Here is a 23,576-nt window from a genome sequence, read left to right as displayed (position 1 = left end):
ATCCAAACCCTCTCCCCAACAAAACCCACCACCGCCAGCCCTCCGCTTTCCCGCCCAGGCTGTGGTCCCTGTGCAGGACATGGGGGGCCGGGAGGACGGCAGGAGCAGCCCCCCCCAGCCCCCAAATCTCTCTGTGCATCACCGGGCTCGGACTCCCCAACTGCCTCACCGACCACCAGCGCATTCCTTCATCTGCTGCCTACACCCCTGCAGCTCCCACCTCGCTCATCCCAACCTTGGGCATCCCTAAATCCTTCGGGCCGAGCCCCCACCGGGACAGAGGGCAGCGCGTCCCGACGGGGCGGTGGGCACCAAAAAAAGACCAAAAAAGGGGCCGGTGGCGAGCGCATCTCCCACCATCCTTGGAGGATTGTTCACCTGGGATGGCCGCGGTGAAGCCTTGGAAGGCTCCTGAGATGGGGCTTGGCCTCGCAGGCGAGGAGCGTGGTCGGGGGGGGCAGGCAGAGGACCCCGTCAAACCCCCCACCCCGGTGCAGGGAGCACCCGCAGCCCCACGGGAGCTGCTCCCAGCCCTGCGGTTTGAGCGGAGCCGAGCCTTCCCGGCGTTCCCAGGTGATACCATCTCACCTCCGCACTTGAAAGCGGCTCTTTGAAGGGGCTGGGAGCTGGCTCTTCCCAACACTGCCGATCCCCAAAATCCCCAGCACCGACTTTTACCCCAAGAGCCCAAGCGTTTCAGCTCAACGACCATCCCAAAATCCTGCCGGAGCCCCAGCCCCGAGTGGATGTTTGACCGAAGGCGGCTCTGGAGGCTGCGCACCCTCGGCTCCCGGAGCACCCCACGGTGCTCCCACCCTTCGGAGCTCAACCCCCCCCAACCCTCATGGACCACGGGGCAGATACAGCCCCTGGGAAAGAACCAACCCCACCGGGGCGGCTGCGGCGGCGGGCACGGCTTCCTACCGTCCCCGCCGAGGGTCACCCAACCCTCTGCCGGCACCCGGCGATTGACTTTCCAGCCAAACAAAGGAAAAACAACCTGGGAGACGACCCCGGTGCAGGCAAGGTGGTGTTGTTCCCTCCATTCTTGCCTCCTCCTCCCCCCACCCCACCCCACGGCTGATAACTGGGATATTTATTTGTAAATAGAGGCTTCCTCCTTTGCAATAGTCCTCCCACTCCTGGCGTGAATCACTCGGTGGAAGCGGTTGTGCCACCGCGAGAACTGGAATGGTGGCAGGGCCGGCGGAGCTGGCAGGGAGGAGCGCGCTGCAGGCAGGAGCCAGGCAGAGCAGTAAGCCCAAAGGAATTTGGGGATGCTCTCGAGTACCTAGAAAGCCGGCCGGGAAGTCACGGGAGAGTTGACCTGAAAAAGGCGGCTCTTTCCTCCCGGCGTGAGGGTGCGCTGCAGGAGAGCAATGGTGTCACGGGGCGAAACCCCCTGGCTTTGGGGTCCTGTGACACAGGGGGGGGGTAATTGAATGGAGATGGTTCTCGATAAAAGGAAAAACTTCAGCTTATGGATTTTCTTTTTTTCCTTTTTTATTTGTAACCAGTCGCCCTGGAAGAGCAGGAGCAAGTCCACGAGGGAATATATTGTATTTGATCAAAGAAAACCCGGTAAGAAGCTTGCAGAGAGCTGGCCGAGGTCGCTGCCCGGTGCTCCTCGCTCTCTGCCCGCCGGCTTTAGGCCGGCTCCATCCCGGCAGCCCCGGCACCCACCGGCCGCTGCTTTGGAAGCACTGGCCAAGAGCATCGCTGTGCCCGTCGCCGCTCCAGCTGCCCTTCCAGTGCCGGCTGGAGGGTTTCGTGCTTTTCCTGCTGTTCTAAAACCACAAAAACAATTATTTAATTGTTTCGCCCTGATGCTGGCAAGGTGCACAATGCCGGGAGCCTCTGCAGCGTTGTTTGTTTGTTTTTTTCTCTTTTCGAATCGCTCTTTGTCAGTGGCTTATTCTGGGTTTGGAGATTAAAGGGGTTATTCCCCCCCTCCCAAGTTAAGTGAAACTGGGGGACAGATCCCGCCTCGCCCAATGCCGCAGCAGAGCCAGGCAGGCACTGAACTGAATCCTGCTCTGGCAAATTGATTAATTTAGGGCAAAAGCCCGAAAAAGGCATATAAACCCCCTCGCCTTTCACCAAGCGGGGAGGCGGCGTTCAGTATTTATTTATTTTTGAAGCTTGACTTTGCATTTCATCACCCCATCTCCCTGCCTGCGGGCAGTTATTGGGGCTGGAGGGCTGGTGGGAAAAACCAACCCAAAGCACGGCAGAGCACAGATTTGGTGGCTGTTTTCGGTGATTTCCCCGCTGCAAAACACCCTCCACGCCCCAACGGTGGAAGGAGGAGACTCAAGTCCCCGTGATGGACAGGGAATATTGCCGGCAAACGCCACCGTCCACAGCCATCGCTCGGCGAGGACATTCTATCCACTCCTCCCTCCCCATGACAGAGATCCCTTTAATCTCGGCTTAAAATATTCTGATGTGGCGGCGAAAAAAAGGGGGGAACCCCCCCCCCAACCCCTCCCAACCCCCCCATCTATATCCTGCCCTGAAGCAGCGTGTAACAAGGGGGCTGTGTCCTGGTGTCCGGCATAAAAGCCTCCGGCCGCCTGTTTATTTTGGATTGTGAACGTGAAAATTAGGCAAAGGGAAAACATCGCCTTTTGCCCTCCCCTCCCCTTCCCCGATGGCTCACACAAACCCAAATTGTAGCCGCCGGGATGTTTTTGGCTTCGCCGTTGAACGCAGAAATCAATCAGGCTGCGGCAGCCGGGGGGGTGTGTATGTGTGTTCAGTCCCCCCCACTGTTTATTTTCTTAATGTATGGGCTCAGGATAAATTAAATATTACACCCAAGGTCAGGCACCGAGTGCTGCTGCCCCGGAGCTCGCACGTCCCGACCCCAGGATGCTCGGATCCCTGCAGCACCCCCAGGGCTCCCCCATCCCGAATTTGGACCCGGGACCGGGGGGGTCCGACCCGTCCCGGGGCTGCTGCCGGAGGGGAAGCGCCTCTGACGTCTCCTCCGGCCCGTAATCCGCCCGCCCGCTAAAAATGGGGCCTTATTGGAGTTTTTTTTCCTGGCTTTATCTTGCAGCCACCGGTTCTGTTTTTCTGCCAGCTTAAAAGGCTCTTTCATAGCCGGGATTTTCCCCTGTGAATGTACATTTTATTCAAGGTTTTTTGGTTTTTGTTTTTCTTTTTCTTTTCCTAAATAACCTCTTGGGGTTTTGTTCCTTCCCAGACATTTTCTTTAGCTCCCCCATTTCTGTTTATGGCCCTTCTTTGCAGAAAGCCTCTATAAATAAAGGATTTTTGACCTACGGGCTCCCCAGTTCAAGCCTGGCCACTAAAAAGGGCTTTGTTGGCTGCAGCAATGCAGCTGGTTCCAGGCTGGCACCTCTCAGGCTAATGTCAATAGCAGACCGGTTAGCATGAGATTATATATATATATATATTTTTTATATATATTTTTTATATATATATATATTTATCTTGATCCAGCAGTGGCAGAGGGGGGGATAAGCATGGTCCGGCGTGGCTCAGAGGGAGCAGGAATTCTCCTTGGGAGCGCAGGAGAGGGCAGAGGGGCCGATGCCCCCGCGGCTGGAGCTGGTCCCGGCGCTGGCTCTCAGGTCCCTCCTCTGCCAGGTGTTTTGGCTGCCGTGGGTTTACCGGCTCTCCATAACCCGCCGCGGTCGCGGGAAGCCACGTTCACTTACGCCGCCGAGGGTTGCCTGACACAAGGGGCATTCAGCTGCGGCAGCCAGCGACCCGGCGAGCACTTGAGCGGCTGCACGTCTGGCTGTGCCCTTAAAAAATCCCGAGGCCAAGCTTCGGTTTTCCTCCTCCTCCGGGTCCCTCCGAGGGTTTTGCAGCGGGACCCCGGGGCCAGCAGCAGCAGCAGCAGCAGGGTGGGACGCACGGAGCTGGGAAGGATGGGAGGGTGTTGGGGCGGCTTTTGGGGGAGGCAGCCCCCCCCAAATGACACACCGGGAAGGGGTCGGGAGCCTCAGGATACCCTTGCAACGCAGGTGGGACCCACCAGGCAGGATATCCAAGACATCCAGCCGAGGTATTCAGGCTTGGGAAGCCACCCCGTGCCCTTGCTTTCTCCCTGAGCCGCTGGAGCAAGGCAAAGGGACCTTGGTGTCCGGCTGGGAAAAAGCGCCCGAGTCCAGCTGGGAAAAAAAGCACCCGAGTCCGGCCGGAAAGCAGCCGGCGGCCGAACAGAGGCCCTCAGTCTCCGGGCCATTAATCCGGCCATCACAAAAGGCGCAGCGGCAGGTCACAATGCATGGCACATGCCCGAGCTTGATGTATTTTGTCCTTGTTCTTGCTTGTTTATCTATCATTTGCATTGTGCCTGCCTGGCAGGCTCGCCGCCCCGCGCCCGTCCAACGCCGCCGGGAACGCTGACTCAGCGCCCGCAGCCTGGTGTCCCCACGCAGCGACCTCCCGGGCATCCACCGACAACCAGCCCCACCGCCGAGCCGGTTCCCCAGAGCCGGGAGGCTTGGGATAGCATCGGCACAACCGGAGCCCCCGCAACCGCTCGGCTGCACCAGAGCTCGCAAAGAAAACCCGTTTTTTTCCCTGGGAACGTGGGAAAGCAAATGCGTTCCCCCCCTTCCCGCTCCCAGCCCTGGGCTGAGACTCCCCAGTGCGATAGGTGACCCTACCTCCCACGGGAATGAGTCACCCGCCACCTTCGGAAGCGGAGATGGAGGTGAAGGATCCCAGAAGCTGGGAGCTCCAGGACGGCGCGGGAGCCCGGAGGAGACACGCGTGACTCAGCCCGGCAGGAATGGCAGGAATTTGTACCTGCCCAGGGAAATCGCACACAGGTATAACAGGTCCAGGCGTTCTCTGCTGCCATAACTCCTCCGGGAAGGAGAGAGAGACCCTGGAGGGATCGGATGTTCCCAAGCGCTGGGAGATCCTCTGAGATCTTGCAGCATCTCACACCTGCGTTTCCCAAGCGAGATAAACCCTGGGAGGGGGAGGCTTAGATTTGCACCTGAGCCCGACAAATAGTCACCATGCGGTTGCCGCCATGCCACCTTTACACCCTGCGTTTGACCGTAAAACACTGAAATGCTCTGAATTTGGCTCATAACAGAGTGGGGAAGAGACCGCAGTGACCCTCCGACAGACGGGGAGGACGAGAGCCGACGGCAGCCACCCTCAGCGGTGCTTTCGCCTTCGCCTTCCCCGTCTGCCGGCCAGGGGAAGCTTTGCTGTGTCCCCCCCCCCTCAACCGGTGCCCCTGCCAGGGACCGCGACGGGGCTGTGCCACCCACCCGGGGACACTCAAGCAGAAGGTGACACCGCAAGGATGGGCTGGGGACACCATGAGGGTCCCCGTCCACGGATGAGGTGGGGAGCAAGGGGGGACACGGGACGAGGAGCTGCGGTGCCAGCCTGCTCCATCCCCTTATGGAGGGACCGCCGAGACCCATTTTAAGGAGCAAGCGTAACCCCCGCGGGGGACAGGAGCCCTGCGGCCAAGGGGACCTCGCCGGGGGACACGGACCCCGCACAGACCTGCCCGCGGCTCCGTGCCAAGGCAGCAGCGGGAAGCCAGATGAAAGGCAAACATTTCATCGGGAAGAGCCGGGGAGACCCGTACTTTGCTCACGCGGCCGCCGAGCTTGACAACACTGAGCCGATTTTTTGCTCGGTTTGCAAAACAAACTTCACCGCTGGGCTCGCGCCAAGCCTGGAAAATTTCGAGCGTGAGGAGCGGCGCGGGCAAAGTTGAGAGTCACCGACGACGGCGGCCCGGGACGATGCATGCCGCCGCGATCCGGGCTCTGCCCTTCGTGCGTTACGACAGACCCGGGAGCTGAGGACGCACCGCCGCAGCTGATGCAAGAAGGGGAATTCGGGCAGGGAGAAGGGAATTAGTTTTCTGGCCATGGTTTCTATTTTGGGGCTGTGTTGCAAGGGTTTCCTGAGCCGTGACGTTGCGCCTCAGCCGGGTGACGCCATCCGTGCCCGCCTGCCTCGTTTCACAAGAGCTGCCCCAGGAAAACGCCCTTTGCAATGCCTGCTCCGGCTTCCCCTCCGCGCAGCCCCGGTGAGGGTTGCGATGGCTCCTTGTTGTCGTTTTCCTGTCATAGAAAAGGTGCCAGGAGCCCTTCATCCCCTCGGGGGATGCACCTGAGTGCCTGGAGCTCTCCTGGGACACAGAGCCTCGGTCCCTCCGGCGTGCACCGCACTTTGCATGACCACGCTGCAAAAGTCCCTTGCAGGCAGCCTCAAAAGCCCAGACAGTATTACAAACCAGAAAAAAAAAAAAAAAAAAAAAAAATCTTTCCTTTCTCCCATCCCATCAAGAAACTCGATAACAAAGTTCGCCACATCCATCGGGGCTCTGATGGTCACCCTGGGCTGACAGCCCTGCTCAGATGAAGGTGCAAACTCAACGGGCTCTTTTGGAAGCGCGCGGTGGTTGCCCCTCGCCCGGCCGTCATTTACAACCTCTGAAAAGAACCGGGAGCACAAAATGCCGCCCCGAGCATCACAAAGGCGGCCTGACGTCAGGGTGCGGGGAGGCGAAAAGGCTCCAGGCCAAGAGAAGGGAAGCTGTGTTTGAAAAATGACAATTTCTGTCTAGGAAAGGCAGGGCTGTGAAAGGAGCCCTTCTTCGGGGCTCTCCAGGAGCCCGGGCGCAGAACAAGAAAAGCCTTTGAACAGCCGGGTAAACTCCTCGGCAGGCTGCCAGCCAGCGCCTGCAAGGAGCCCAGCGGAAAAATCTATCTGCAGGCTGGCTCGGGAAGCCAGGGAGACGCCCCAGCGTGGTTGGCGGTCCTGGGGTGATGGTGGGGGGGGAAGCTTCTTCGCCGGGGAGGCCGGGTCCCGGCAAAACGCTCCGGCTCTTTTTGCAGGTGCGTGCCGGCAGGCTGCCCGCAATGGGAACGGCAGCGAGGTCAAGGCGGGTACGGCACGGCACGGCACGGCACGGCACGGCACGGTGTCTCGATCCGGGGCTGAAGGCAGGCGTGCTGTGTACCGGCCGGAGGTGAGCAGGCAGCTCTACAGAGAGAACTGGAGAAAAATAAAAGAAAGGAGGAAAAATCCCTACTTGACCGTACGCTCCTTTGGCCGGTGATTTTTGAAGGTTCGCCCTGCACCCGACAGGCACCTGTTGCACCACTAATGCACCCAGAAACAACAATCTCCTATTACAAATATAGTTCTTTCCAAGTGAGGCACCAAAGATGTGCGTAGATGAGACACGTTGAGATGATGCACGTCACATCCCAGCTCAGTAAAGCCCAAACGCTCTGGGAACGGGGCTTCTGCCTCCCTGGCTCCCCCAGTACATGGGTCTTTTGCACGATGCCAACACGGAGAGGACACCGAAATGCCGGGACAGTGAGACAGGGGTGGGGAATAGCAAAGAGCATCCAACGCCTTCCTTTGCGGGGCCATCCGGCTGAGTTGCACAAAGATCACCTTCCATCAAATCCAGCTTTCACTATTCTTCTTCTCTCATGTTCGTTCCCCAAAACACCATTAAAGACCGAATGCCAGAAATTAAAAGACAGAATCGGACCTGGCCGGCTGCCCGGCTACCTCTGGTCAGGGCTGCTCACCAGAAAGCAGAAATAAAAATCTCTCCCTCGGCCGTGGTGGGTGGCAGAAGGCAAAAGGCTGCTTCCCAGCGCCTTATAATTCCTGTTTCACTGAAAAGGGAACCAAGTGCTACCGAAGCGGGTTCTTGACACGGCTGAGGGTGACCGGCTCGCTCGGGCTGCTCTGAACTTGCTGGCCTCACCCTGCAAAGCTCGGAGAAGTCCCTGGGGCAACAGCGCAGGACTGGGTGCAGTTTAGTGGGGAGGAAGAGGTTTTACAGGGTGTATGAGGTTTTATGGGGTGCAGGAGGGTTTTGCATGGGCAGCCATCCCGAGGGGCAGCTTGGCGGGCTTGCTGGGGTGCTGATGGCCAACACCTACCGCAGAAATGCCAGGCCAAGAGCTGTGCCAGCCCTTGCCCGTCCGTAGGGAGCAGGACACCCCAAACAAGGGCTCGCCTGGAGCTGGGCAGCCCCAGCTGAGAGGATGGTGCCATCTCCTGGCATCACCAGGCTTTTCCCAGCCCGCAGGCACACCTCGGAGCAGCAGGGACCAAGGATGCTCATCTCCGCAAAGGGCCAGGGCTGATGTCCTCCTGTACAGGCAGGGAAACTGAGGCACAGAGCAGCGGCACAGGTGGCCCACCAGCACCTGTAGCACATCCCCCCAGGCGGTGACCTGGGGACCCTCCTGCCACCTTGGCCTCGGAGCCCAACCGAGACCACCCGTCCTCTGCATTTCATCCCACCCCGGCTGAACGTCAACTCCAAGCAAGCAGCAATCGGGCGGGTTTCGGCAGATGCGAGAGGAGAGGGGCAGTGCAGGGATCGGGCTCCGAAATCCAGAATTAAAGTTTTCTAGATCTCTGAAGCAGACAGCAAAGTGACACCAAGAACGAGACCATCTCCTATACATTCCTATTCACATCCACGTCAGGGAAGAAACCCTCATCTTCCTTAAGCACAACCTCACCAACGTACCTAACGGGGATTCATGGTTCAATAGCTGAACGGCACAAAAGCTATTGAAGGTCAAGCTTTTTAGTTCAGGCTGAAACAAAACAGGCAGCTTTTGGGTTTTCAGGGAAGGGAAAAACCCACACGGAGCACACAGAGCTACAGGTCAGTCTGGAAAGACTACGCTGGAATTGAATGTCACGCTCGGGTTCTGTCCTCTGCTCAACTTCCCCAGTTTTGCTTCAGGGCTGTTTCCAAGTGAAAAATCTGCTTTCAAACAATCAAAGTGCTCCACTCCTAAATCTCTGCCTGAAACACTGGAGCATTTCCAAAATGCATATTTTTAATTGTCAGATTGGAATGTTTTGACATTTGCAAGTATTCCCCCCCCCTTGGCCAAGATGATTTGTTGAATTAAATCCAGCTTCACTAAAAGTTTTGGTCCCTTTTTCGAGGAATGTACATTGTGTGGAAAGGGAATAATTACAGTAGAGACCCAAGCGATTCATCTTTGCCCTGATTTAAAACAGCATGAGAATCTGTCCCCTTGGCGCTCTCCTAATACCTATAAATTGCCAGGGATGTAAGAGGGCTCAGAGGTAGGATAGACCCCTGGGGAGCACTTGTAAGGAATTGTTTTTATGCATGAATAATGCAATACCTTTTTTTTTTTTGCTTTGCTCCTCAAACTTGCTTTAAAGTTCAGAGGAGCTGGCTAGAATCCACAAGACTGTAGCATTTCCTATTTAGATCAGATTGAGAAAATCGCCTGTGTAGCATGGCTACTGTTGAGCAATTTCTTCCTCTGGACCAGTTACTGGAGAAGTGGTGGCCAGCACAGCGAGCACCGACCCGTGGGGGGACCCGCCTCTGCCGTGTCAGCCACATTCCGTGGGACGACCAAGAATTCCCTCTCCTGTCACAACAAGATCTACTGGCATTCTTCAAATGCCACTTTAGTGGTCTGCTGCAAATGACTGATACGTTATCCTGTGTGATGGATCTGCAGACACTACGTCGACTTTTGGGGGAGAATGGGTCAGATTGTCATAGTTCTTCAGCAGACATGCAGGGCAAAAAGGGGAAACTACCAAATTCACTTGCAGGTACATCATGGGTAGACACAGAAAATACCCCCCACCCCGACTTCGGCCAGCACAAACGCTCCCTGGAATATTTCCATTATAGTTTCAAAAGGATTAGCTTTCACCTCTACACAAGCTTCCTGATAACCACCTCAGCTTTTCCTGTTTAATTGCTTTCTGCCATTCTTACAAATCATCCTCCAGACCCAGGGTACAATTCTCATCATCAAATAACCACTAATAAGCCCAAAAGATCCAGACGTGATAAACTTTCAATTTGTTTTTAATCAGTTCTAATACAGAGCGGCACATCTGCACCATGCTTATCCCGGTTCGGAAGGCGTTATCCACGCTTTATTCACACAGGCAGCTTTCCTGCTTGTCAGTTAGCTCTCCTCTGCCATCAGTTCTCCTTCCTCGCGGTCCACAGCCTGCTTGGCCACAGCAGAAAGAAGTTTCCATGTCCCTCTGACACTCACGCGCTGGTGGCTTTGGCATTTCTAAGGAAAAGATAAAGAACAAAGAAATTCAGTGATCTCTGGAGGGGGGACAGGGCCAACAGCAGCTCGGACTAACACGCACCAAGCTCTCTGCAGGAGCTCGGATCCCCCCGAGCGCTCACCCTGCCTGCGACAGCCCTCTTACAAAATACTGCGCGAGGTCCCCAAAAACCAACATTTACTCTGAAGGGCAGCTCAGCCGCAGGTGTCTCCGGCCACGGGACGGGCAAAGTCCATTGCCAACAACTGTCTCGACTGCCCCAGCAGCACACAAACCCTCCCCTGCGGGGCTCAGCAGCAACACAGGACAGTAAATCATCTTCTTCATCCCTAAGGGCATATCCCGATTTGGCATAGCAAACGTTAATCAAGCCGTGGGTAAGGAACTCCGTTACCGTGAGGCAAAGCAGCAAGAGGGTAACGGCCGATGGCAGAGCCAGTCTTGTTCCACCGAGCAGCAGCAAAGTCAGGAGTAGTGCGGGAGAAGGAAGATTTGCTCCAGGACAGCCACCCCTTGTCACCCCAGCGTAACCGCAAAGGGGTCCAGCCTAACCCCAGCAGCACCACTCCATAGCCCCTGAGGGCCGGCCGATGCCCAGCACTTCACTTCTGACAGCTAGCTAGGAAATGTTTGTGCCAGAGCTAGGTATGGCGCTAATAATCACGGGGAGCAATTAGCCTGACAAATAAATTGGGTGATGAAATGAAGCACCGACCTCAGCTGGATGCGTGCAGGTTGGGATGCTGAAGGAAATGGGGAAGGAATTCACATTTCTATTAAAGCTGGTAAAGTGCTCCCACCATTCTCCAATAGCTAAATGGGGAAATCTAACCACGCTTTGCAGAATGATTTTAAGTGTCTATACACCCCACAGCAACGTTGTTTGGGAGAGTTTTGCCACTTATTTTTCATCTTGGAGACCGATGCTGGCGGCCAGGGAGGGTGGCCAGCCCCGGCGCAGAGCTGCACGAGTCAACTCCTGAGTCAGGGAAGCACAAAGCCAAACGTGGGATACCTGCACTTGCAGGAAGCGAAATGCTCACACAAGCCTTGCATATATTAGGAAGAACTGTTTTATAGTGCCCAGAGCAACCCAGTCCAGCAGTTTCATCCCTCAAAGAGGTTCAGAGCTTCTGTTCTATTTATATCTCAAGAATGAAATAATTTCGCCTTTATTAGATCTGCGTATGTGACCCAGGTTGTAAACAGGGTAGCAAACACCAGCACTATCACTGCTGGCAAACAATAACCTTCAGCCAAAGTAAAAGCAAAATCAACACAGCAGGAAAAACATTTGATTACTCTCCCTTCTTGCCACATCCAAATTAAATTCTTGCTATAACAACTAAAGAAAAGCTGTAGCCATACTCAGAAACTTAAAAAACCCCAGCTTATAGAGAAAAAAAAACAGTGCTACTTACAGAGCAACAGCCTCAACGCCAATTTGACACACCATGGGACACCTCTTGGCAGACACCAGGGTTGGCAGCAAAGAGAGGCAATAGGACAAGCCCAGTGCCATCATTTCCACTTTCTGAAACCAACCCCCCCATGCACAAGCTGAGCATCTCCCAAACATGAGCACCAGCCCCTGGGTGCATTAATAAACCTGATCTGCCCTGAGCAGCCCCACCTGAGCTCCCGCTCCACCCTCCCACCCACAGCCCAGGAGCCGTATTTAAGCTCAGGGCTCTTGCCCTCATCTGCAGGGTGCTGTGAGCAAGTTTTTCCTCTGTATTTGTGGGAAAGAGCCTGGAGATCTCCTGTCCTGCTGCACCCATGTGCTGGGGATGGTATGCTGCTGGAAAAAGCTTCATCTGCAGTAGCGGGGGCATCTCTGGGTTCTCATCCATCTCCCCTGGGTGCTCAGCACCCCTAGGCAGCCCAGTCCAGAGACAAGGAGCTGGGCTCAAGGGATGGTGCCTAGTCAATGCTTCTCCCTGCAGCTTGGTAGGATGAGTGGCATAAGGAGGCACCCTTATTAAGCAAGATGTGCCATTTAGGCCATGAATTATGGGAGGGGTAAATCCATAATATCATGATGTAGCCTATATAAAACCTCTGCTAGCTTCCCTGCTTTATTCTGCCAGTGTAGAAGAAGAGGTACGAGTCTGGTTCAGGTCCTGGGGGATACAAGAAGAAAGAACTTGGGTGACTTTGGTGTTTCGGGGCTCTGGTCATTAGACCTCACTGCTCTATCAGGTAGGCTTTTAAAAGAATATAAGAAATCAATTAATCCTGTGCAGATGTTTTTAAAGGGGTTGTCAGGACAGAAGCTTCTCTAGGGCTAGAAGTCCTCCCAGTTCTCCGCTCTAGCAGTGTGATGCTGTAGCATTACTTGCTGTTAGGTGAGATGCGGGGGGCTGTTCTCTTTTCCTTGGAAACCCTTGGCAGTAACAGGGAATGCCATTAGATGTCAGTGTGCTCTCAGCTGCAGGACAGGCGGAGGATTTCGGGCAGATGGGTTTGCTTAGGGAGGCAGAGAGCAAAACCCAGCACCTGCCTTCAGTCCAGCTTTTAGGGGGTCTGGGACCCTGATCAGCCCAGTTGCACGGTGGTGAGAAGGATCGCAAATGCAGGCTTGGATCATTCAGAGCCTGGTCTTGGCAAGTGCTGCAGAGAGCTGCCTTCTTTAACGAGCAGAGCTTCCCGGACACCTGGAAGGCGAAAAAGAAAAGGAAGGTGTTTGCAGGGAGGAAGGGCAGCTCTAGGTGGGTTACAACACAAAGAACAAAAGGGGGGTGAACGTAGAGATGCAGTGAAACAAGAGAGGAGTCAGAAGTGGCCAGCATTAATATCAAAGATCCACGACTGTGATGAGTGTTGCGACATCTAGACGCTGAATTTCTAACGCTGCCATCTCGCAAAAATAAAAATTGGCTGCTCTTCAGCTGCCTGGTTTTGCAGCCAGCTTAATGCTATGGGCCATAATCCTGCAGGATGCTGAGTGCTTTCTCAAGGACACTGTAAGCTTTAAGGCCAAGGCTGTTATAGGACCTAGGTCTGGGCAAACCTAAGCACTTCGAAAGGCCGTAGGCTTGTCTTAAAACAAAGCAGTGATCTTCAAGCTGTGAGCTCCTTCTCACCAAACACCAAGGTTAGAATGAAAGCACCAGCTGGAATCTCCATTTATTAACCTGACTCCAGGAGCTGGTGCTTGAGAAGTAAAGTGTAGTAACACCCCTAAGACCTAATCCTGAAAGTGAGCGTTAATTGACTTTTCTATAGACTTGATGAACGCTGCCCTGCTCCCGATGGTACTGGTTTGGTTTTTTTTTTAGCCTAGAGAGTGATAATATTCCTGTATTGCCGTAACAGAGAAGTCCTCACTGTGTGAGACTGGAAAGGCAAAGCCTTATTTTTGCCGTTATTAGGAATCCAGAGAAACAAACCATCACAGGAGTCGCTTTGACTGCTGCAGGGTTGGAACGAAGTACAATGGCGCGTCTTGCTGCTCCTTGCCGCTTCCCCAGCAAAAAGCTCCGTATACGCAGGGACTCCGGTGACAGTGGCGTGGAAGCTGGTAACGGAGGGAGTTGTCTTTACATGCAGAGCAGTTTTGAAACCTACTGTCTCCTGAAGGGATACATTTGTGCTGTTCCTTCCACCCACTGCTTAGTATTATCACATTTCACAGGAGTGTGAAGTAGCTGAACAAACAGAGCCAGGGAGCTTTGAAAAATGCTACAAGCACCACCTACACCTTGCTGCAAATGTCAACAGGAATCAAGAAGTTCATTTCCTATGCAAGCAAAGTCTTCAAAGCAAGCCCCCCTCCTGTTTTAAACCAAAGGGAAATGCTGCTGCTGACTGCATTAGGCTCTGGAAAGACACAGCTGGGATCAACAAAGGGATGCAAATTTTGCCGAGGCATCCAGCCCTCTTTCATTAGGTGGCTTGAATCTCCGGGTTTCTGACAACCCTCCCTTCTGAATGTCTGCATCTTAATTTACTTTCAGTTGAGATGGCTTCAGGTGAATGCCAGTCCTCTTTCGGGACCCAGCCTGGTACTGGGGTCTCCCTGTGTGAGGTTTGGGTGGGGGGTAACAAACTCAAGGTTTTGGCTTCTGATGGAGGCAAGTGAAAGCTCGTTTTCAACGCCAGGGTTTGCATTTAGTGTTTGAGCTAGCTTAGGGATCAACTCCTGAAAAATCAGGAAAATAGAGCCTTTCAACATTCCTGACTTCTTTACTTGCATCCATTTTCTGGGATGTGACGATGATGACCATGCAATGCTTGCAAAGGCTGTCATCACCTAGTTGTCTTCCTGTTGCTTTTCGGAAGAGGAGTGATTTTTGAAAAACATCGTCCTATACCACCTTGACAAGGGTCTCGCTGCGATTCTCCAGTATGCCAGTGTAGCACAGATAAAACCTAGGAGACACAACAGCATGTCACTTGTTTCAGCTCGGGCAATCGCAACAGCACCGGTAACGCGCTTTGCTAATCTGACCCCGCTTCCAGAAGCTGAGGGATGCTTCCGAGCCTGCAGCATCCCCTCGGCCCCCCGGGACGGGACTGCGGCCCTTCTGCTCCCCTCTGATGTGTCCTGTTCCCTTTGATGTGGCTGAGTGAGCCCTGATAGGGACTAGCAGCCTCTGGCAGTCGTGCTGGGAAAATGAAACTTCCCAGATCTTGAGAACACACAACACAGAAAAATGTGTGAAAAATTGAAATGACAAGGTTATTCAGGTTGTTTCTTTAAAGGCAGCTTCAGCCTGGATAGGTGGCGAGGGAGAGTAGCTGAGGTTCTTCTTCTGCTGAGGGGGATTTCTACAAACATCTTCTACTTAAATCCCAAAGCGCTTCGCAATTCATGGACCAAATCCTAAGTTTCGTGGGCATACCCCCGCTAGTTGCTTTTTACCTTGTGTTTTACTTATGTCTCTAAGTCCTTGCAAAGACGTGGCCCTTGTAAAGCCATCGCTGTCACCGTAATGGGGGAGGCGGTGGTTCTTGGACCTTTTCTGCTCGTTCCACCAACACACAGGTCAGGTCCCAACCCAAGCGCTGGCAGAGCTGGAGCATCCTGGGGTCCTGGCTCCGGCAGGCAAACGCAGCTCCTTCCTGGCGGAGCCTCTGAACTTTCCCAGGGGTAAAACTCAGCACCGTGGCTTTTCGGATCCTTAGTGGCAAAAGCATGAAGTCAAAGAACATGCGACTCATTTTAAAGAAATCCTATTCCGTTTGATTGGGGAAAAAGCAAAAATGGCAACGGGCCCACGCTGCCTGCACTGCGTGGGAGGACCTGGACCTCAGCATGGGGACGGGGAAGAGCTTAATCCTATAGCTATAAGGCACACTTGACCTGTTTCAATGTGGTTGGTATCAGTACATCTGTCTCTGGAGCTCCAGAGAATTAATCGTTCGAAGTATTTTATATGCAGACGCCTTCTTTTGTTGAGGTGGAGATTTGTGGGAGAAATCCAATTGTAAAGAAGCTTTTCAGGATTTTATCAGAAAGAGCCTGGAAAGCAACTGTATTTCATTTAATTAACTTCTAATTTTTTGTAGCTGTTATTTGGCAAAAGGGGTTGATTTTTAATGAAAACCGGAGGAGTGTTTTTGACAGAAGTGAAACAGATGCAGAAGAAGCTTCCCAACTTGGCTTCACGTGCATTTTTGTCACTGAGATGATACAGCATGATCCTAACACGAATAGGCAAGCGCTGTCGGGAAAGGGACTAGTAACTTGTACCCTTCTCCTAACCCGCTGCCTTTATGGGGCCTCCCAAGCGTGGTGTTCATCCTTGAGTTTGTAGGATGTGGGGAACTACAGGACGTGCTCTAAGAGAGGAAGGCTGAAGGCGTGGAAAAAGGGTCTGGGGAGCCGAACAGGGCAGGCAGGAGAAGGGGAGAGGGGATGCCCATTGGGAGGGGACTTAGAATGAACCCCCCCCTCCCCTCAGTGATGCTCCATGGGATGAAGTTATTAAATCATTTCCATACCAGATGTTGGTGCTGCAAAAACAATCTACCCTTTGCGCGGCCAACATGCTCTTTTGTACGCTAACACGGCTTCTCTGGTGGGAATATATTCTGTGGATCAGGAGCCTGTCTAAACATTAAAACTGTTTAGGTAAATACCAGCTGGTACTCTGTCCTGTTAGCAAACAAAAGCCTCTATTTTAAATTAGTGTTGCAAGGAAGAACAATGTTTAAATAGTTACATTGTCTTCCCCTGGAAAATAAATAACTTCAATACAAATGGTACGGTGAACTCCTGGGGAAAATGCTCTCGCTAAACTGCTGTAGTCACCAGGAGATCAGCATCGTCTCTTAGCCGCGCCGCGGGGACGAGGGATGGGAGAACAATTAGGATTACGGCACTGGTGAAAGGAGGCGCGGAAAAACGTTTTGCTGAGGTTACCCAGCGGCAGAGGCAGGGATAGAAACGCAGTACGGGGCTGGCAGCTGCCGGCATCCCTGCCTGCTTGGGGCAGAGGCTTTGAGAGCCCAAAACCCAAACCTCTGATGCGCTCCCATCCCCATCCCCTGTCGCGGGGTGAGCTTCTGCCGGGGCTGGGGTCTGCACCCACCATCGCTGGGCTGGAAACCTCCGGCTGCGGGAGGTACAGGACTCTGAGCCTGAGCCGTCCTTGCCCTTTTTCCCCATCGCTGTTGCAAACTCTGCTTTTTTTTAAAATGTATTTAATAAGCGCTAGAGGGCTGCAGAGAACTGCTTTTGCAGCTGCGGATGCTGACATTAATGCCACTTGTTCTGGGGCCCTGAAAGGCAAGCAGACAAAAAAAGGATGCGGAGGGGTGGCGGTTTGGTTTTCCTTACCCGGGAAGAGGAGATTAGGGCGTTGAGATGCAGGCAGTTGCGAAGCGGCGCAGGTAGTAGCTCACACCTGGGAGGGAAACAAGAGATGGGAGGTTCTGCTGCTAAATCACAAAATAGTTCAGGTTTGTCCCCAGTCCGAGCCCTCTGCTCAAAGCAGGATCATTCAGAGCAGCTTGCTCAGGGCTGTGTTGGGTTTTGAGTTTTGCCGAGGACAGAGACACCGCAGCCTCTCTGGACAACCTGTCCCAGTGTTTGACAGCTCTCAAGTTTAAGGAGGGGAAAAAAAAAAAAGCTTTTTCCTGTGGGTAAATGGAATCCCTGCATTTCAATTTGTGCCCCTTGCCTCTTGCCCTTTCAGTGAACACCCCCGAGGAGTCCGGCTCTGTCGACAGCAGTGCTTTGATTGCAAGGCCACTATGCTAAAGAGTAACGCTCTATCTTTAATTAAAAGAGAAAACCTAGAAAAACTTGAGGTACCAAGTTAAAATAGGGAGACCAGCCTAGAAAGGGCCTCATGAGATTGCGAGACCGACCCTCACTATCCCAGACACTTGTCTGCTCTGATGGCTCTTCCTAATTTCCAGCCTTCATTTTTTTTTTTTTTCCTTCCAGGGCCAGTTTATACCCAGTTGTGGTGGTGCCAGGTTCAACAGCTTTCCTCCCTCCGGGGTGCCCAGGGCCCCCCCATGCCTACAAAAAGCAGTGGTCCCATTCTCAGCACCCGTTCTGCGGAGCTGCGCCCACCCGGCTCCCCCCTCTCAATGTAGCCGCTGGTGCAGTTCTCGCGTTATCCTCCGATCCATACGCAGGCCTTTTCCTTTTCGGTCCTTCCCAGCTGCTGAGCACATACACAGCAAAACCAGCTTGTATACAGAGCTATTACATTTTCATCCCTTTTTACCATATTCAAGTTTGTAAGGCTGCTCCTCCGGGCTTATGGTTTCTCCCGAGTTTTGTTTTTATGATCAGAACACTTTATCTGGATCCTCATGACAGTTTCAGTGCCTAAAGTCATCAATAAAAGTATAAAGCCAAGCAGAGCTTGGCTTTGAAGGTCTCCCAAGAACCTCTTTTCAGCATCGCTTATCCCTCAACCCCCCCCAACCAAGCGGTCCCTGGAAAATGCCGCCTGGGAGACTCGACCTCTTTCTCCTTCCCAAGGGATACTTACAGGATGAGGACCAAGCGCACCGGGTAGATCACAAAGGCAGGGAAAGGAGCCTAAAGGCGGCTGAACGTCCTAAAAAACCCAGGCTTGCCCTCCCGGACAGGCAGGAGAAGCGCCTGGTTTCCTTCTGCTATCAAACAGGTCAAATGTGGATCATAACTTTCTTTTTCTGTTGTTTTGCAACCACCCTGCTCCTGAATACTTGAAACTCTGGCCTTGAAAACAAGCCCTACATGTATATAAATATTTTTTCTTATTTAAAAATGTAATTAGACAGACACAGCGGGACAGAATTTACAGTATAATTATGCAAACATAAGTCACCGAGGCCAGCATCTGCTCTTCAGTCAAGACAGGCAACACCTCAGCCTGCAATAACCCGATTAACAGAGCCTGATGAATAATACAAGTTTCCTATATTTGCTTTAGGGTGCAATTCACCCATCTGCAGAGGGTCAGCACAAGAGCTATGTTCTAGTGAAGTCTTATTTAATACCTATAAATAAGGCTTAAGTGATGCATGGCCTTGCACTGTTCCTTTACATGGGGGTGAAGTACAGCCTTATGAAATCTTTGTCTCAGGGTGTCCCTGCTCCTTGTAATCCTATTCAATACCAAGTGGATAATAATCTATGGCACTTATCTCTCTCTCTTCTGTCGCCGTATTTTCGGAAAGACAGTTCATACTTGGGTGTCGGCAACCAACTTTCTCTGTGCACTAAATACCCCCATAAATCTACACGTCATTCCGTGCTTAAATATTACAGCGTTATAATCAATATTTGATAAATGTATTTTACAGAGAAGCATCCCAATACCCATTTCCCTTCTTTGTTCCTGTATCAGAAAGAAAAAAATAATCAAAATTCAGAGACAGAAAATATAAGAACGTTTTCTGGCTGTTGACTTTGATTTCCAGTTTTGATTGTTTCTCCTCTTTCTCTTTAGTTTGTTTATCCACTGTGGGGATGGCAAAGGGAAAAAGTGAAAAGAAGGGGAAAAAGCCCAGTTAACAGGGAAAAAATTGCAATTGAAAGCAAAGAAAAAGGGGCAGACTGTTTTTTAACTCCTACAAAAAGAAATCAGAATACCTCTATAGAGACAAATTGCTACTTCCATCAGAAAACAACCTCCTGGCAAAATATTTACCGGTAATCAGACTTGTAATGAACTAACGCCTGCGATGGCGGCTGGAACAAGGTGTGGGGGGGTTACAGATTTCGCGCAGAATCGGCGGAGCCCTTTCTCCTCAAAGCGGCCAAATTTAAGATGACCTGTCCTCCAGCCCCTTTCCTTTAACAGAGTCTTGTCTTTGCAAAAATAATTTTAAACATATTTTCTTGCCACCAGATGGCACGTACACACCAGGCGAGCGGCGAGGGAAAGCGGTGGGTCAGGGGAGGACAGCCTGGCCCTAGATGGGGGCGAGACCCCCCCAGCACTGCCCTGGCCAAGGGGAGAGGTTGATGCTGGAATTAAGTTTCTGCTGCTGGAGCAGAAAGAGGCTTTAAGGAAGGTTTCTGGTCATCAGAAGTGACCGCGCGTCTCCTCAGAATGTATTCTCTATGATTAAAGTGATAATAGAAGAGAGGTTTTCATTCGGCTTGATAATTTGGCAATCGGGCACCAAAAGCACCGTGTTTTCCCTCTACCCCTGTGTGACAGCGTTATTACCTCCCGCGGAGACGTGGGAGCTCGGAGTGGCCGCGACCAGCCAAAATTCAGAGCAAACCTGAGCCAGACCCGTGAAAAATAACTCAGCCCGAAGCCTGGGCTGTTTTCTAGTTTAAATTCGCTTTCGCCTGATGCCACGCGGAGTTTCTCAGGGAGGGAAGTTGCCGTGAATGAGACCTGGGCACGAGGTGGGGGGGGGCGAGGAGGGTGTCAAGGCTCTGCCGCTGCCTTTCACCCCCCCGTCGTGAGTTGTGAAGGGACACGGCGCAGGGAGAAAGGGGGCTGGCGCGTCCCTGTCTCTATTCAGCGCCGAACGGCAAGAAAAGGTCAAGATATCCGGCAATTAGCATCCTATCACGGTCTCGCTTTTGCCTACTGGAAACGCTCCCTTTCAGCGTCTTTCTTTTGTGCCTGTCGTGCTAAATGCAATCTCTAGCATTTCTGAGGTGTTTAATTACTTTTCTTAGTATCATTCCTGTTGGTTCCATTTTTTTCTTTGGGTAAGAGAGCAGAAGAGTGCCTCACACCGAGAGCAAATCGCTGTTTGATTGGCAGCGCTTCCCAGAACAGCTTCTGATCCCCCCCCTCCCGGTGCTAAAAATGCTAATGGTATCCTGAAACAAGGCAAAGCTCCTTCAAAAATATCTTTTCTATTCCTCTACTGCAGGCCACACACTGATAGAGGGAGCCATTCTGACGCTCGTTGCTGTTGGTGTCGATGGCTGGACCCCAAGGTCATTTTGCTGTTCCTCCTGCGCCGAGGAAGACTCAGCCCTGGCCATCCTTGAGAGAGGTCTGTCGAAGAGTCCCACGAAAGGGCCTCAGCATCTTTTCCCAGGAGGATTTTCCTAAAGCGGTAATGCGACTCCCCTAACTGCAAATTAAGCCAAGACCCTCATTGCCTCAGTGGCTACGGAGAGCGGCTGATCACTGGCTTTGCAGTACACGGGGATATTTCAAGCTGCGGTCTCGTTGCCTTTCTTCTTCCTGGCACAGCTCTGCCTGTTCCCTCTTGTGTGCTCCCCGGTCTGCCGATGTCTTTCTAAACACGTGGTGACCCCGAGCCCTCATCAGCACCGAGCAGGATAGCGACCCCCCATGTCTTACATATGCTGTGCTGCTCAGTACCCTTCTGTGTTTGTTTTTCTGCTACATTTTTTTCGGTGGTGCACAAGCATCGCGGTGTTGGCTTGTTCTGCGGGCTGTGCTGTTACCCCCCAACCCCTTTCTGTGCTACCACTGCGCAGCCGGACATTTCCCCCGTTTAGTATTTCTGCACCCACCTGCCTTTATCCTCTCGACTTCAGCCCGTTTTCCCAGTGAACGGGATCTTTCTGAACCGTCGGGCTGTCCCCCAAAGGGCTGTACGCTTCCCCTTCTCCCATGCGACATCTGCCATGGGACGGGCTCTCTGGTCCCCCTGCTCAGGAGACACAAACACAAATAAATCAGTCTGGCTGCTCGGGGCAGTAGCCTGTTCCCAGCCCCTCCTCGGGACCCTGAGCCTTTTTCCGTGTCACCCACTGGGAGAGGAGCTGCTGTGTGATGGGAGATGACCTGCCCCGGGTCGGACACCCACCGCCAAAAACTCCCCTTAAACACCATTTTCTTAAGTCGCATCTCCCCCCTCCCTGACCTGCAAGACTGATTTTTATGTACTATGGTAAATGTTATGCCTTGAAAAGACCCACACATGAATAAAAAATCAGGCTGTCACTCTGCCGTGCTCCTTTTAAAGAGAAATTGCTTAAAGCAGCAAGAAAGATGTCTAATCTTGGGACTCTGGGAGCCGGTGTTTGCGAACGCCTGTGCGAGTGGGGGAGGCGGGGGTCATTGCAGTTTATGCTCATGAATAATGAATCTGACATTGTAGCTATGCAAATGTAACCTAACAAGCTCCAAACGAAATAAAAATCTTGTTTGTTATGTCAATTATTCACCAGTCCCCTTCCCCAGCACTAGCTTGGATTTTGGGGATGGAACTGATTTATTTGAAGAGGTGGAAGTGGGCGATCGACAGCGAATATCGGGTGCCCTTACGAATCCTGGAGCTTTGAGCCATTTGTGCAGCCTATAAATACGAGGCAGGATGCATGGCTTGAATACACACAGGGATCTGGTCCTAGTCAAGATTTCCTGGCCTTCTGTAGGAACGCCTGAGACATAATCAGTGCTAGGAAACTTTCCCTGTCATCAGGTTATTGTAGAGCAAACCATTTCGGGCTTGACCTTCTCTTAACCAGCTGGTGACAGCCAGGGGTGAGACACAGGATTGTCGGATCTTGTGATAGTTGCTTAACCCCTCTCCATCCTTCGGCTTGCTCGCCTAGCGCAAAGCATCGCGCCGACTTGCGGGGCTTTTCCGTGCAGCACCCCGAGAGAGGGGGAAAGCGCTGTCGGCGCGATAATGGCCACGCAAAGGTATTTAGCGCCCGCTACATATTATAACATGAGGCTGGAGGGCTTCCAACTGTTTTACAAACCCGTATCGACCAGATGCAACTCAAAGGTGATGAAAAACGATGATGCTCAATTCAGGACTGGGGGTGACGGGGGTCCTTGCCCATCGCCAGCTCTTTCTCTTTGCCTTCGACAAACTCACAAATGCATTGCCCATAGGAATATCAAGCCAAAAGCCGCAGACATTATTTCTCTACTGAGGTAACCTTTATAGCTCTGATGAACAATATTTTACACAGCTATTGCTTGAACAGAAGTCACTGCATTGTTTTTTATACCTCTGTCTCTTGTCAGGAAGAAGCTAGAGTAAATTCTCCTTGGACAGCTCAGTGAAATCCTGACCTGCGTGCTGATCATTGCTGTGTTTTCTCAACTCAGAGCACGGGCAAGGATGTGCGTCAGGTTATTGATGAGTCCAGATCAGTTTCCACCTTCCCCCCACCCCCCCCGCTTCTTTTTTTGGCACATGTATACGCCTGGCTCTGGCCGCGTTGCGCCTTTCTGTTTTAACCGGTAACACAACCTGACAACAAGGCATTCGCATCTAAACAACCTGGTCTAGGTCAATCTGCCTGCTGTTTTTCCGCAGAGATAAACCATGCCGGGTGGGTGCGTTTGCCATGATTAGCAGCTTTGACTAAGCGCAACAGAGCAGAGAGCAGGTCTGTATGCTGGATACCGGGCGTCCGAGTGGGACAAAGCCCCCATCTCTCTAGTCCCACATCTCTCCCCCGTCTTCTCCGATGTGCCCTGTCACAGACCGCGAGCTCCCTGGAGCAATTCCCACGTCTTGGCCCGGCACCTCGCCCATGGTGGGTGCAACCTTAAATAAATCATTTTGAAAGGGAGCGCCTAGCTGGGAAACTACCAAGTAATTGAATTTTCTTTCTTTTTTTCTGCTGTCCCTCTTGTGCTGCCTAGAGAGGAGTGCGTTGGCAGGTGCCCTATGGGAGACGGGAACAAATCAGACTGTGTCCAGGTGTCAGATAGCTCTCATGATGAATAGCCAGTCTTCTGATGAAGCACAACCATCTTCCTACTCTTCACCTGATGGAAATTATGCCAAGCAATTACTGAAATTGAGTGTGAAATTGCAGCGGTGACAGACTGCCTGACGTGGGCACCCCAGAGAGGAGGCGGATGGGTGCCATCGCCCGTGCCGGCAGGCAGGTCCCTGCCCTCTCCTCCCAGGGCTCTTACGCCGGGCGGAGAGGTGGGAGTTTGTCTCGCCACTTCTTCCCGCTGAACGGGGAACTGTTGGTCATTGCCGAGGGCTGGCGAGGAAACCAGCTGCAGCTTTTTGGGGCTGAGTATAAGACGTGGGAGGAAGATTTAGTCCTTCCGTTAAGTTGTCAATCCCAATTCCGGGAGCGCCGAGAAAGCCTGTCTGACAGA

General features: G+C 52.7%; 1 protein-coding gene across 1 annotated transcript in view; it reads right to left on the bottom strand.

Moving 5' to 3' along the window:
- Positions 1 to 5,889, bottom strand: part of LOC104828996 — a 16,579-nt gene extending 10,690 nt beyond the window's left edge. Inside the window, exons 1-2 of the mRNA XM_010563006.1 lie at positions 5,739 to 5,889; positions 4,650 to 4,791 (exon numbers count right to left, since the gene is read on the bottom strand). Of these exons, the coding sequence (XP_010561308.1) occupies positions 4,650 to 4,791; positions 5,739 to 5,889 (293 nt within the window). The remainder of the gene's footprint in view (positions 1 to 4,649; positions 4,792 to 5,738) is intronic.
- Between the last annotated feature and the right edge of the window lie 17,687 nt (positions 5,890 to 23,576).

Source organism: Haliaeetus leucocephalus, unplaced genomic scaffold (genome assembly GCF_000737465.1).
Source record: "Haliaeetus leucocephalus isolate CR32 unplaced genomic scaffold, Haliaeetus_leucocephalus-4.0 Scaffold162, whole genome shotgun sequence".
Lineage (NCBI taxonomy): Eukaryota > Metazoa > Chordata > Aves > Accipitriformes > Accipitridae > Haliaeetus > Haliaeetus leucocephalus.
Note: the sequence above shows the minus strand (reverse complement) of the source record. Positions and strands in the feature narration are given on the sequence as shown.